We start from the raw sequence: 12,070 nt of genomic DNA on the forward strand, positions 1-12,070 counted from the left end.
ATATAGTAATAAAAAGCATGGTTTTGTATAATTCATTCACACTTAACAAATAAAAACATTTTGAATTGAATATAGAATACGAGGTACGATGAATAATATTGACAACAAAAGGTTTCTCTCGCCATTGTACATTTAAAACCTCGGTTTAGGTGTAGCATTCTTCACGTAAGGAAGTACGGAAGGTTGGTGGTTCTATCCACGTGCTCGTTTTTGAATATATAAGGCTCGAAGTGGAACATTTGGTCTTTCACCGCTATGAAAATCTGGTATTGGTGTGACGTTATAACCAGCAAGAATAACAAACAAAAACCAAAGACCTAAGCTTAGCTTTATACTCTGGACAAGAGTTTGTTAAAACATATCAATTGTTTAGGTGTGGACTAAATGTGGCTAAGTTTTCTGGTCTTTTGGGACCATGCAGTCCATTCGATATTTTGCTAAAGCCAGTGTTAGAGGACTCTAGGATTGTTGTGCATTTACCTCATACAAACATAGTAAGCCCAAGTCTGTTACATTTGTATTGTCTTTCTTGATTTCCCTCTTTATCTTCTGTAGAACTAATAAATTAGTTTACAACTGACATAAAGTGATTTTGTGAGTTCAAATCAACATTGTCTTGAAAATTTCATATATACATACAAATAGCAAAACAAGAATATATGTAGAAAAGCACGGATGTTTAATGTACAATGCACTGAATCCTTATTTCTTCGTAAATTACAAAAGCGTGTAGCTATGGTTCCTTAAAAATGCCATATTAGTTACTATGAATTTTGATGTAATTGTGTGGTGAACTACTTTAAACAGAGTATTTCATCAAATGTGATGCATATACATTGGCCGGAATTCTTAATATTTCTGGTCATTTGAAAGTTCACTAAACAGTGAAAAGGTAATGGTGCTGTCATACTTTATTATCCTTTTCAAGCACGGAGGCATTTCAGCGATAGTTTATCATAGCGTTCAGTGGGGTTGTTACCCTTTTCAAAATTTCTCAGGAACAGCTATTACCATTGCATTATATATTTGAGCCGTGCCATGAGAAAACCAACATACATGTAGTGGCTTTGCGACCAGCTTGGATCCAGACCAGCCTGCGCATCCGCGCAGTCTGGTAAGGATCCATGCTGTTCGCTTTCATAGCGTATTGCAATTAGAGAAACCGTTAGCGAACAGCATGGATCTTGACCAGACTGCGCGGATGCTCAGGCTGGTCTGTATCCATGCTGGTTGCAAAGTAACTATGTTGATTTTCTCATGGCGCGGCTCATTTCCAAAATACCGTCTTGTAAGTTTGATCGACTTGCAATACAGCAGTCTTTCTGGTCTGCTATTGGTTTACTTTATAAGTGAAAAGTTCATCACAAATTACGGTAAAACATGAAATGCCATTAGCATGAAACTGTAATCTGATGGGTACATTGATTACTAAAAAAATAACGTTCCTTCGAGGCCATGTTGCAAATAACTGGACGGCAAAATACTCTTTTTTTTATTTTGCAGTCAGGTTCAATATTATTAAAATATTGAATTAGTTATCGACTTAACACACATCAAATCAGATGTATCAGTTACAGACTGGTAGCTGCAGCGCGGTTTCCGTTATGGTTGCATAATTTTTTTTTTCCTCGCAAAAAAAAATGTTTTTAACAGATGTAATTTGTAGCACATATACAACTAAAATATTGAATTGTGTTTTACTATTAAGCGGATATTACTGTTCTGGTAAGAGACATTGTTATATAATCATGGTAGTATTCTCTATTTACTTTTTATTTTCTTTCATAATTATTAAAGTATATATATGTGAATGTCTGCGGATTTTCTCTTATATCATATGTCTTCTTCAAAATTCAAATTTTAAAACTATAACTATAGAAGAAATACAATTTTGCAATTATTTACGTGTCTAAGAATTGTTTAATGCTATGTCGATATTAATTTGTAGTTCTTCGGAACGACCTCAAGAAAGAAACAAAACAACAAACCCCTGCTTGTAAATCAGTATAACTTTCTTAAAATGTTAGGGACATTATAATTGCTCTTCTCTCCCATTTACATTTTCGTAACGTACGATTTCATAGAAGGCAAAACCTGCAAAATGGCTTACACAATTCATGAAAAGATAAGACAAAATTAAGCAATTTCATCAAATTACATGATAGATGCGAGACCTTACCAAAAGTTTATATTTTGAAATTCATCTTCCTCATAAAATATACTTAGTTAAATTATGCTCAAATTTAAATTCGACAAAAATAAAAACACATCAACAAACACTAGTTTTTCCATGTAGTAAAGCGAAAAAATAAATTATATTCAAATACCGTCAACAGTGCTATTATATGAAATAAAAATTTTTCAGTTTTAATAGGCGTACCGAACTAAAAAATAACAATAAATAACAGTAAAGGCAATTTCCACACAATCTTCATTGTAAACATTTTACGTCGGTTACAGTGTACTAACTTGAATCATGTATCGAAAACCTTCATATAAAATATTTTAGTATCATTAATAAAAACGTTTGTTATAAGTATAAGCCATAACGTGAAATTTTATAAATACTTATATAAACAGATGAAATTACTAAATCTTTTATGCCTTTTGACAGACCATAACACAATGTAAGCAATATTCGTGGGCAAAAGTAATTATCTCAGCGTTTTTGTTGATCGGTTCCCCATTTATAAATACATTGTCACAGAAGCGCTGGATACCCGTTCCCAAGACTACTAAAGATGGTTAAGAAAAAATGTAGGTATAGTTGGTCAACGCTGCTTAGAACGTGGGCGTAAGAAAGAAAGCATCTTCTCTGTGTTTCAATTGTCAGCATCCAAATATAATTATGTAGTTTGTATATGTCCTACGTTTTCTCCTACTTATTTTAACTGCGATTATTTCATGATAAAAATGCGTCCAAAAGGCAAAGACTCACATGTAATGTGAACTGTCATGAGAACTATTGGCATCCGCCATTTCTGTGTTTAGTGTATGCAAACCTATAGCACGTCATCAACATATGAGCCGTGCCATGAGAAAACCAACAAAGTGGCTTTGCGACCAGCATGGATCCAGACCAGCCTGCGCATCCGCGCAGTCTTGTTAGGATCCATGCTGTTCGCTGTCAAAGCCTATTGCAATTAGAGAAATCGATACCGGACAGCATGGATCCTGACCAGACTGCGCGGATGCGCAGGCTGGTCTGGATCAGTCCTGGTCGCAAAGCCACTATGTTGGGTTTCTCATGGCGCGGCTCATATGTACATTATAGTGGAAAGATATAGCTGACTTAGTGATTCAAATACCCGTCAACAAGGGGTATATATATCATAATGAAAACATTTTTACAGTTGTAAAATAGGCGTTACACCACTAAATACAATACAACAGATAATGTATGAAACAATATTGACAAAGGGCAAGTTTATACACAGGAACACCGCCTTCGAAAGGTTAGTAAACATTGTAGAGAGAAATAGGGGTTTACGCGTTTATACAATTACCCTGACTTCAGACAGTTCTCATTCTCATCGAACTAAACCCTTTCATCAGCAACCAAATACCCTGTTGTATAACATAATACGTGAAAACAGGGTAATAGTACACCAGTATAAAGCCAGAACGTGAAACTGGTTTTAAAACTAATGGGACAATTCTCTATTCTATAAACAGTAGTGATAATGGACTAAATCTGTTTTATTTGCCTTTATGACAATCACTCACACAAATGAAGCGATATTTCGCAGGAGAATATTAATTTATTCTATCAGTACTTGATATTTTGTGTGAATCTGAGTCCACCATTATTATTTGAAATACATTGTTTTTTTCACAGAATGGCTTTAGGGAATTACCTTGTTTTCACTGACCTACTCAAAACGTTAGGTTAAGAACAAATGTAAGGTTAGTTAGTCACACTTGCTTACGAATCCAAGTTTAAGGCTTTAAGAAAGAAAAGCATCTTTCTCTAGTGCTTATCACTTGTCATGCATGCCGTAAATTAATATTATAATGATACGTTTTGAATATTATTTTGCGTGCTTATAGTGTTATCTCCTATCTATCGTTAGTTTTAGTGCGAGTCTGGTTGTTTTCTTACGCTAAAATGACGTCGCGTTAACGGGCGATGTTTTGTTGCTACCTAAAAAAGGAGCGCTACAGTAACTATATTTCGTCTTCTGTTTTAGAAAAAGGGCATATTAGAATAGAAATAATGTACAGCATAATCGTTTTTACTTAAATTCATACACTCAAAATCGGTCATTGATTATTCCGCGGACATAATTATAACCTTTTTTCGCCTGTTTTAATAAAATTAAACGTGAAAGCGCGATTTTTCTAAACATTATGTACTAGAGTATACCGTCTTTCAGCTGCTAAATGTTTGCATTTTAAGTATTGCAATATCAATTTGAATATCGCTTGACTCCACATGTGTTGTTATGGTTGGATAGGATTGCCTCAGTGCGTCACTAGATTATTATTGTACTTTCCGTTTCATTTTATTACTGTTAGTAAGGTTAGAGTGTGAAACAAGCAAACAGTTACTATAACTACAACACACTACGTTAAATGGGTACCACTACACATAAGGCCACTTTGTTGTTTCAAATTTACGGTGTACGCCGTTTCGCCGCTGGCAACCGGTTAGGCATTAGTTTTGCTTCCCGGCACTATACGGGTCTGTCCGGCGTACTCCGATGCGCGCCAGACTTGCGAGATAGGCTAAGCGGCAAATCATATATTTTCGCGATATAAATTCAAATTAAACATTTGGAAATTTGTGGTTAATACCCACACAGGAAACATACCACAAGAAGAAATGCTGACTTATTTGGAACAGGTCATAATAGCAAATTTTAACATGCAGCTCAAGTAGCCGTTTAATATTCTAAAACCGGCGAGAATTTTGTTTCTTGCCGCTCACATGGCCAGCGTATCCCAGATTTGGTTAAACGAATTGGCCAATATTGCTGTTATAGCTTCCACGTGCTTAGACTCTGTGTTAGTATATATTCTGGTCCTTAGGGATCATCGAGTACATTCAGTTTTGCTATTAACCCAGATAGGGTGCTAGAGCGGTGTTATACATTTCATTATCTCTGCTATTATTCTGCTTGTTTGCGTCACGTGCTTCAAAACGATCTTCTTGCAGAATTCGTTAATGTTTATTTATTAACTTAGCAGATGTATGACTTAGAACCCAACTTTTGATAGATTCAAAGCTATCTTCTATGAAAAATCATAGAGTATAGATTCAGATATACAGTACGTAACAGTGTACGATACTACAGTACCATGCAATACAGTACACTACACTATACAATAGCAATAGCAATACGATTTTTTATACTGTAATATCTAAGAAATAAAATAGGTGTGGCTTGAACTTTGATTGTATTCTATAAATTCATAGATAAATTCAATATCTACCACTCAATAGTCTTATAAATTTAAAAGTACTGCTAGTAATATGCACAAATATCAAGGGGCGTTAGCAGTGCGACATCTTTTGTACTACCGTTAAAATGTATAATTTGTCATGTTAATAGGATTTGGCAAATATAATCGCCATAGGTTTTGTGCGACCGTGATATTGGAAGCTGTTACAAAAGTAAATTAAACCTAGTGTACTTCAAAGCAAAACTTAGCGGGTATAAACAATGCTTCGTTTTAGATAAATATTTACTTACCGGTAGTTTGATTATTAATGCCAGTAATAATGTCATACAGAGTATCTAACTCTGAACTTTCAATCAGGATTAATGTTAACCTTCTTTAAATGTAGCCGCTCATGTGTTTGATTTATGTCCTCATTGCCATAGCAATAGTATAGGGCGTGAAATGAAAAACAATTGACAGGTAAATCAAACTATGGCGGAGGTCATACTGGATGTTTTGCGACACTATAATTAGTGAAAACCTACCTTCCATGCAGAAAAAGGTGGCCATATGAATATTTATTACAAGAAAAACCTCGCATGTTTACCTTAAAAGCCTGGTTTCGTTATACAACGTTTTGATTTGCGTGGACTACAGACATGTTGTCAGGTATAAGGGAAATTGTATTGATCGAGTTGCTGCCGCTAAGGGTCTATATCAGCTATAAGAAGTAAAAATATAAACTAATTAATTAAGATAAGATGAAACTGGCGCTAAGCTGGTTTGTAAATTTTAAAACATAGTTAGGCATTGTGGTGTTTTGGTAAGAGATTTACCAGTCGGTAATATTATGTTTTAAATTAGTGTCACTACAGGGACGTTTGCCCCCGGACTCCTCTCCACGTGATTCTCATGCACAAGGCGCGACATACAAGTATTAATCAAAGCTTTTGATCAAAAGCATGCACACTTTAAACTGCGGATAATGCCTGCCTGAGTTGTATTAAAAAACAGTATAATTTAATGTAAGGAATATATCGCAGTTATACTTACGGCAAAGGTATTGTTCATGCACACCCTTATCAGGAGGTCACGGATAGGAACCCCGTTTAGAACCCATACAAAGGTGTAATTTCTGGTCAGAATTCCAGGAAAAGGTCAAAGAGCGAATTAACAGAAACTTAAGAAATAATTAGGTTTTAGAGCTATTGACAATAGGCCTTCGTCATGTTTTGGTAAGAGATTTACCAGTCGGTAATATTATGTTTTAAATTAGTGTCACTACAGGGACGTTTGCCCCCGGACTCCTCTCCACGTGATTCTCATGCACAAGGCGCGACACACAAGTATTAATCAAAGCTTTTGATCAAAAGCATGCACACTTTTAACTGCGGATAATGCCTGCCTGAGTTGTATTAAAAACAGTATAATTTAATGTAAGGAATATATCGCAGTTATACTTACGGCAAAGGTATTGTTCATGCACACCCTGTATATGTTACAATAACGTGTTCCGTGCAGTGATCATGCACCTATGTTAAAAGAAGCTGATATAGTTATAAACCATAAAGGCGTATCGTAGCATATGAAAAATTTGAATGGCATTTTAAGAAAAAACTTTTAATGTGCTTTATTGCTTTTTTCAGCATGTAGGAGAGGTAAGTTGAAACGTATTGTACAAGACTGTCAGAATTAACATCACAAGTTCTACCGAAGCGAAATCAGGAGGCAGTGCAGGTCAGGGTTGGCCTAGCACTTCGTCAGATCATTGATCTTGTAAGACTTTTTCTAATAGTTCCCAGACTTTTTATCTTGTAAATCTGCTTTGACTCTTTATTAACACTATGTATAATTTTGGAACGCAATGGAGGTTATGAGTGTTGGCGTGTCCCCTTGTGTTGTTATTGCCTCTGACTGTTTTCTTATATTTTTCAGAAGTAATGGTTTCTCCCATAACAGTTGTTTTACTATTAGTAATGGGAGCATAAAATTGCACTGTATATATTATGTAACCATAAGCTTTTACGTAATTATAAGCAAAATAGGATATCACATTCAAGCAATGTGTCTGTTACGGAAATCACTTCAGGAACGTTTATATAATGGAAAGAGATAATTTCACAGTTTAGTTTTATAGTCATTAGGACAGCTTCCGTGTCCAATATATTCTCTTTCACATTAGATACTTAGACAATCATTATGTCTGGGATCTGTTACACCTGGTCATATTAATGTGTATGTTTCTGTCTTGTTATTGTTAAATCAGTTCATATACTTAATGTTAATAAATAATTAATTTATTGAAATCGCCCCTAAGGAGCACCTTAATACGAAATCAAAGATAACTTTATTTGTGTCACAGTTTTGGTACCATTCGCTTCCCTTGTGACATGAGATAATATCATTTAATGACGTGTTCATTTAAAAGCATGCCCTTAAGATATTGTTAATTATTAAGTTCCTTGATGTGCTTATTTAAATACGATATAATCGTGTCTGGTTTGCGAAATGCCATTAAACATTATAAATTGAAGGCATGACGTTAATTTCTAAGATTATGAATGATTGCATTTTCGTATGGTGGATATATCTACAGTTCCTATTATGGCCTTTCAGTTTGGTCAATATACCGGCCAAATTTAAAAGACAATGCTACTTTTATTATTTTTGCAGGTAACTTGAGTGTGAAAATTATAATTATGTAAAATTATTTGAAGTGGTTTGTTATTTTTCCAGTACTTTAGGGTATTAATTACCCGCAATGTCCCATTGTAATGACGTCATATTTTATGAAACCAGTTCTTAAGATCTTTTTTTTTTGTCACCACAATTTATTACGTTTCCTCATCTATTTGGAATGTGTTTAGATTCGTATAAAGTATGCTAAATATATGGAGGGTGTATGTTTGTCTCAGTGTAAGATTGAAATATCTTTCACGAGTGAGCACCCAGATATGCAATATTTTTACGAGGGTCATAGCCACGAAATATAATATATGGTGTTCATTAGGTGAATGATATTGTAACATTACATGTAAAACAAACAAATCTTATATTTATTTCATGTTTTGACAAATTTACCCATTTAAAAGGTTTATATTTTTCACTGTAAAAAATACCAGATATATTCCACTCTAATATTTCGATAATTCACTGAAAGACACATAGCTCTGATAAAGATTTAACCCTTATCATGCTCGACACAATTGATTCTGCCTTTGCTATTCAGACAGTATCTATTTGGTAAGCACCCCTTTTAATACTTAACGGCAGAGTCAAAATTGAAAGATGGACAAGTTCAGGAAAATGGTTAATATTAATGTGTAATTTTAGCCCTACATGTCCAATGACTTGTTACCAGGTTCATTGCAAACAATACAGATTTCAACTGACAATGAACAATATCTGAGATTCATGCCTCTTAAAGCAAATTGGCTTTGCAATAAATTAACCAACGGCTTTACGTTCAGTCACATATATAATGTGATAAGTACTCCATGTAAAGTGGGTTCTTGTACAAACCTGAAATGGCGCTGGAACACCAATTTATACACTAAAACATGACAATTAGAATGATATATAGCATCAAAATAAGTAAAATATATTAACAAGGTAGTTAAAATATATTTGTAATTTTCTTTTTCAGAATGAACCACGGCAAATTCTCGAAACAAACACATGGGTAAGATTGGTAAGTAGTTATGCTGTGATAATATGAAATACATATTGATTACATTTTTGATAAATCTTCTGGCTTTTCCAAGGATGTGTTGATATAAGTTTCCCATACGAACCTTACCTGCTACATGTACTTATGTCAAAACATTATCCAATTATTTCTTGTTTTCCTCTGTAAGTGTTCCATTGCTATTTTATCACAACGTCATACATGTTCACAAAACATGCAGTTGGAATCATGATTGTATTTTTTCTTAAAGATATATATACATATACCTGAATGTTTCAAATATACCGAACCATGATTATACCAACATTAGAGGGTCTGGTTTTCCCAATGGCTTTCACAAAATGCTTCAGTAAGTCTTTGATCTAATGTTATCACAAATGCGCAAATGCATTTTCATGGATTGGAATTGTAGGAAAGGTGATAAACGCTTTGCTTTAGATTTCATTTAAGATCAAATGTTAATTAAATCTTAATATTATAGAGTGTCAGTGTCTAAAATATCAAATTAATCTTTAAAGGTGCATTTAAAGGAGTTTCTAATCATAAACAAATATGAAAAAAGCATTTAAAATAAACCTTGAAATAGAATAATTGTAAAGATTAAAGATTAAGTTCATTTGAATGTAGGCAAATATAGAAAACATAACGACTGGCATAATATTTCCAGGGTTTCCTAGGAAATTCGCATGTTTGTACTTGGCTTTTTCATATGACAATGTTTTGTTTTCTTTAATCAAGTATTAATTAATCAGTCTTTATTAAATTAATACGTTCATTTTAAACACTAAAGTTTGCGTCGTTAATTGTGAATGCTTTAGTGATATTTCTCAATTAAACGCCATTATTTGCTGTTAAAACTTGACACTGCGGCTCTTATTTCATCCTTTTTGTACTGCGTTTATTGGTTAAAACAATTCAAAGCAAGGTAAACATTTCCGGAAAAACTACTTAACCAGTAATTTGTCAAACAATGTAGTTATCTGATTTTAACACTTCCCGAACATCTGCTTACAAAACTTGTTTTATTTTGTATTGATACAGAACTCTGAATCAACTGTGAATAACTCCATTTTAAAAGCAAAGGTTTTCTTTATATATTTTACTAAAAAAAAATAATTTTATTGATCGCTCTTTTAGTAAGGACACTTGCTGTTTTCTTTTCTCGACTTATACAGGGCCGTATTCATCACAAATGAGATAAAGAATATCACAATACTCTGCCTATTTTTTTTTAAAAATAGGATAAAATCAAACTTCTAAAATTAAAGGATATAACATGGACGCCAACGTTTATTTGGTAGGCATATCAAAAAAACACCTCAAACGTCATGATTATTTAATCATTTGTTCCAATGTTTGCGTTATTGACGAAATCGTAAGAACTGATGGTGCCTCAATATAACGGTCTCATCCGGCGCTGTGTCATTAAATCTGGTTGAATGGAGTACATACACACATTTTTTTCTAATTAAAGCTATAAAATATCAAGGATATTTCCGATAAATCAAACAGCTTGAAGCATTATAAAGGACAATAAAATGTTTTCCGTTTGATTGCACTTATAAACGCGTTATTAATTACCAACAGACGAGTCATTAATTGCCATACTTTTACAACTAAGGCCGTAATATGTCATCTTACTGACACCAAAACCTGGTTTCTGACAGCTTGCAAGTGCTTGCAAAGCTTTAATGTAATAGCAGAGCCCCTGTAAGCTTAAGCGAAGTACATACAGTCAACGCCACACATCGCAAATTAGGCTCACCATAACTATAAACTGTTTTGAAAAGATATAGCAGAACGGTTGCTTCAGACATTGTCAGACACCATTCAGCAAAAAAGACAAGGATGAATATCCAACAGGGAAATACACGTTCTAACAATGTAGCCTCTCTAACGTAAACAATCAAACACACAAGGACAAAACAAACAAATAAAGAAACACAGTGGGGCACCGCCTTTTGAAAATTGGACAAAATAGCTTTTATGAAAATTAAAGAGATTATACAAACTTGTATGAAACTATTGGTTTAATGAAATCTAAGATATCCATTTGATTGCACTTATAAAACGCGTTATTAATTACCAATAGACGAGTCATTAATTGCCATACTTGTACGATTACGGCAGTAACAGATCATCTTACTGACACCAAAACCTGGTTTCTGACAGCTTGCAAGTGCTTGCAAAGCTTTAATGTAATAGCAGAGCCGCTGGAAGCATTGAGCGAAGTACATACAGTCAACGCCACACATCGCAAATTAGGCTCACCATAACTATAAACTGTTTTGAAAAGATATAGCAGAACGGTTGCTTCAGACATTGTCAGACACCATTCAGCTAAAAAGACAAGGATGAATATCCAACAGGGAAATACACGTTATAACAATGTAGCCTCTCTAACGTAAACAATCAAACACACAAGGACAAAACAAACAAATAAAGGAACACAGTGGGGCACCGCCTTTGGAACGCTCAGTGGCAAAACTACCACTGGGCAGCTTAAACCGGTTTATGGTACACCTAACCTCACTCTAATAAGTCTACTTCAGTTACATGAAATATATCAAAAATAGGGATGGGGGTAAAACATGGAGGGAAGGAAGGGGGAAGGGTAAGTAAAACTGGGAACATTAAAAAGAGGGAAGTGAACACTGTGATTTAAACAAAAATAAATATGCCCTATTAACATTTGAAACACGATAGAACATTATGCCATTCCTTTCATCTGGTGTGTTTGTTCTGTTTTGTGATTTGCGCCGTTTTTTTTTTTTTTTTGTTTTTTTTTTTTTGGGGTGGGGGGGGAGGGTTTAATTAATAGTATTTCACCTATGTACCATCTGTACCAACTGACAGTTAACCTATTAACAAGTGTTCCTGTATTCTGTACCAGTACCGACCTGTTTTCCACAAGTAACTGCCAACTTCTCCACATGGACACAGTGTCATTTCTCGGATAATCACAGAGAAATATGCCTCGTCAGGGGATTGTACTCA

At 34.3% G+C, this 12,070-nt stretch overlaps 1 protein-coding gene across 1 annotated transcript in view; it reads left to right on the forward strand.

Annotated features, from left to right (window-relative positions):
- The window catches only part of LOC123566713 (neuronal acetylcholine receptor subunit alpha-9-like), a 41,410-nt gene that overhangs the window by 12,366 nt on the left and 16,974 nt on the right, over nucleotides 1-12,070 (forward strand). Inside the window, exons 2-3 of the mRNA XM_053549085.1 lie at nucleotides 7,032-7,043; nucleotides 9,032-9,076. Coding sequence (XP_053405060.1) covers nucleotides 7,032-7,043; nucleotides 9,032-9,076 — 57 coding nt within the window. The remainder of the gene's footprint in view (nucleotides 1-7,031; nucleotides 7,044-9,031; nucleotides 9,077-12,070) is intronic.

Source organism: Mercenaria mercenaria, chromosome 8 (genome assembly GCF_021730395.1).
Source record: "Mercenaria mercenaria strain notata chromosome 8, MADL_Memer_1, whole genome shotgun sequence".
NCBI lineage: Eukaryota > Metazoa > Mollusca > Bivalvia > Venerida > Veneridae > Mercenaria > Mercenaria mercenaria.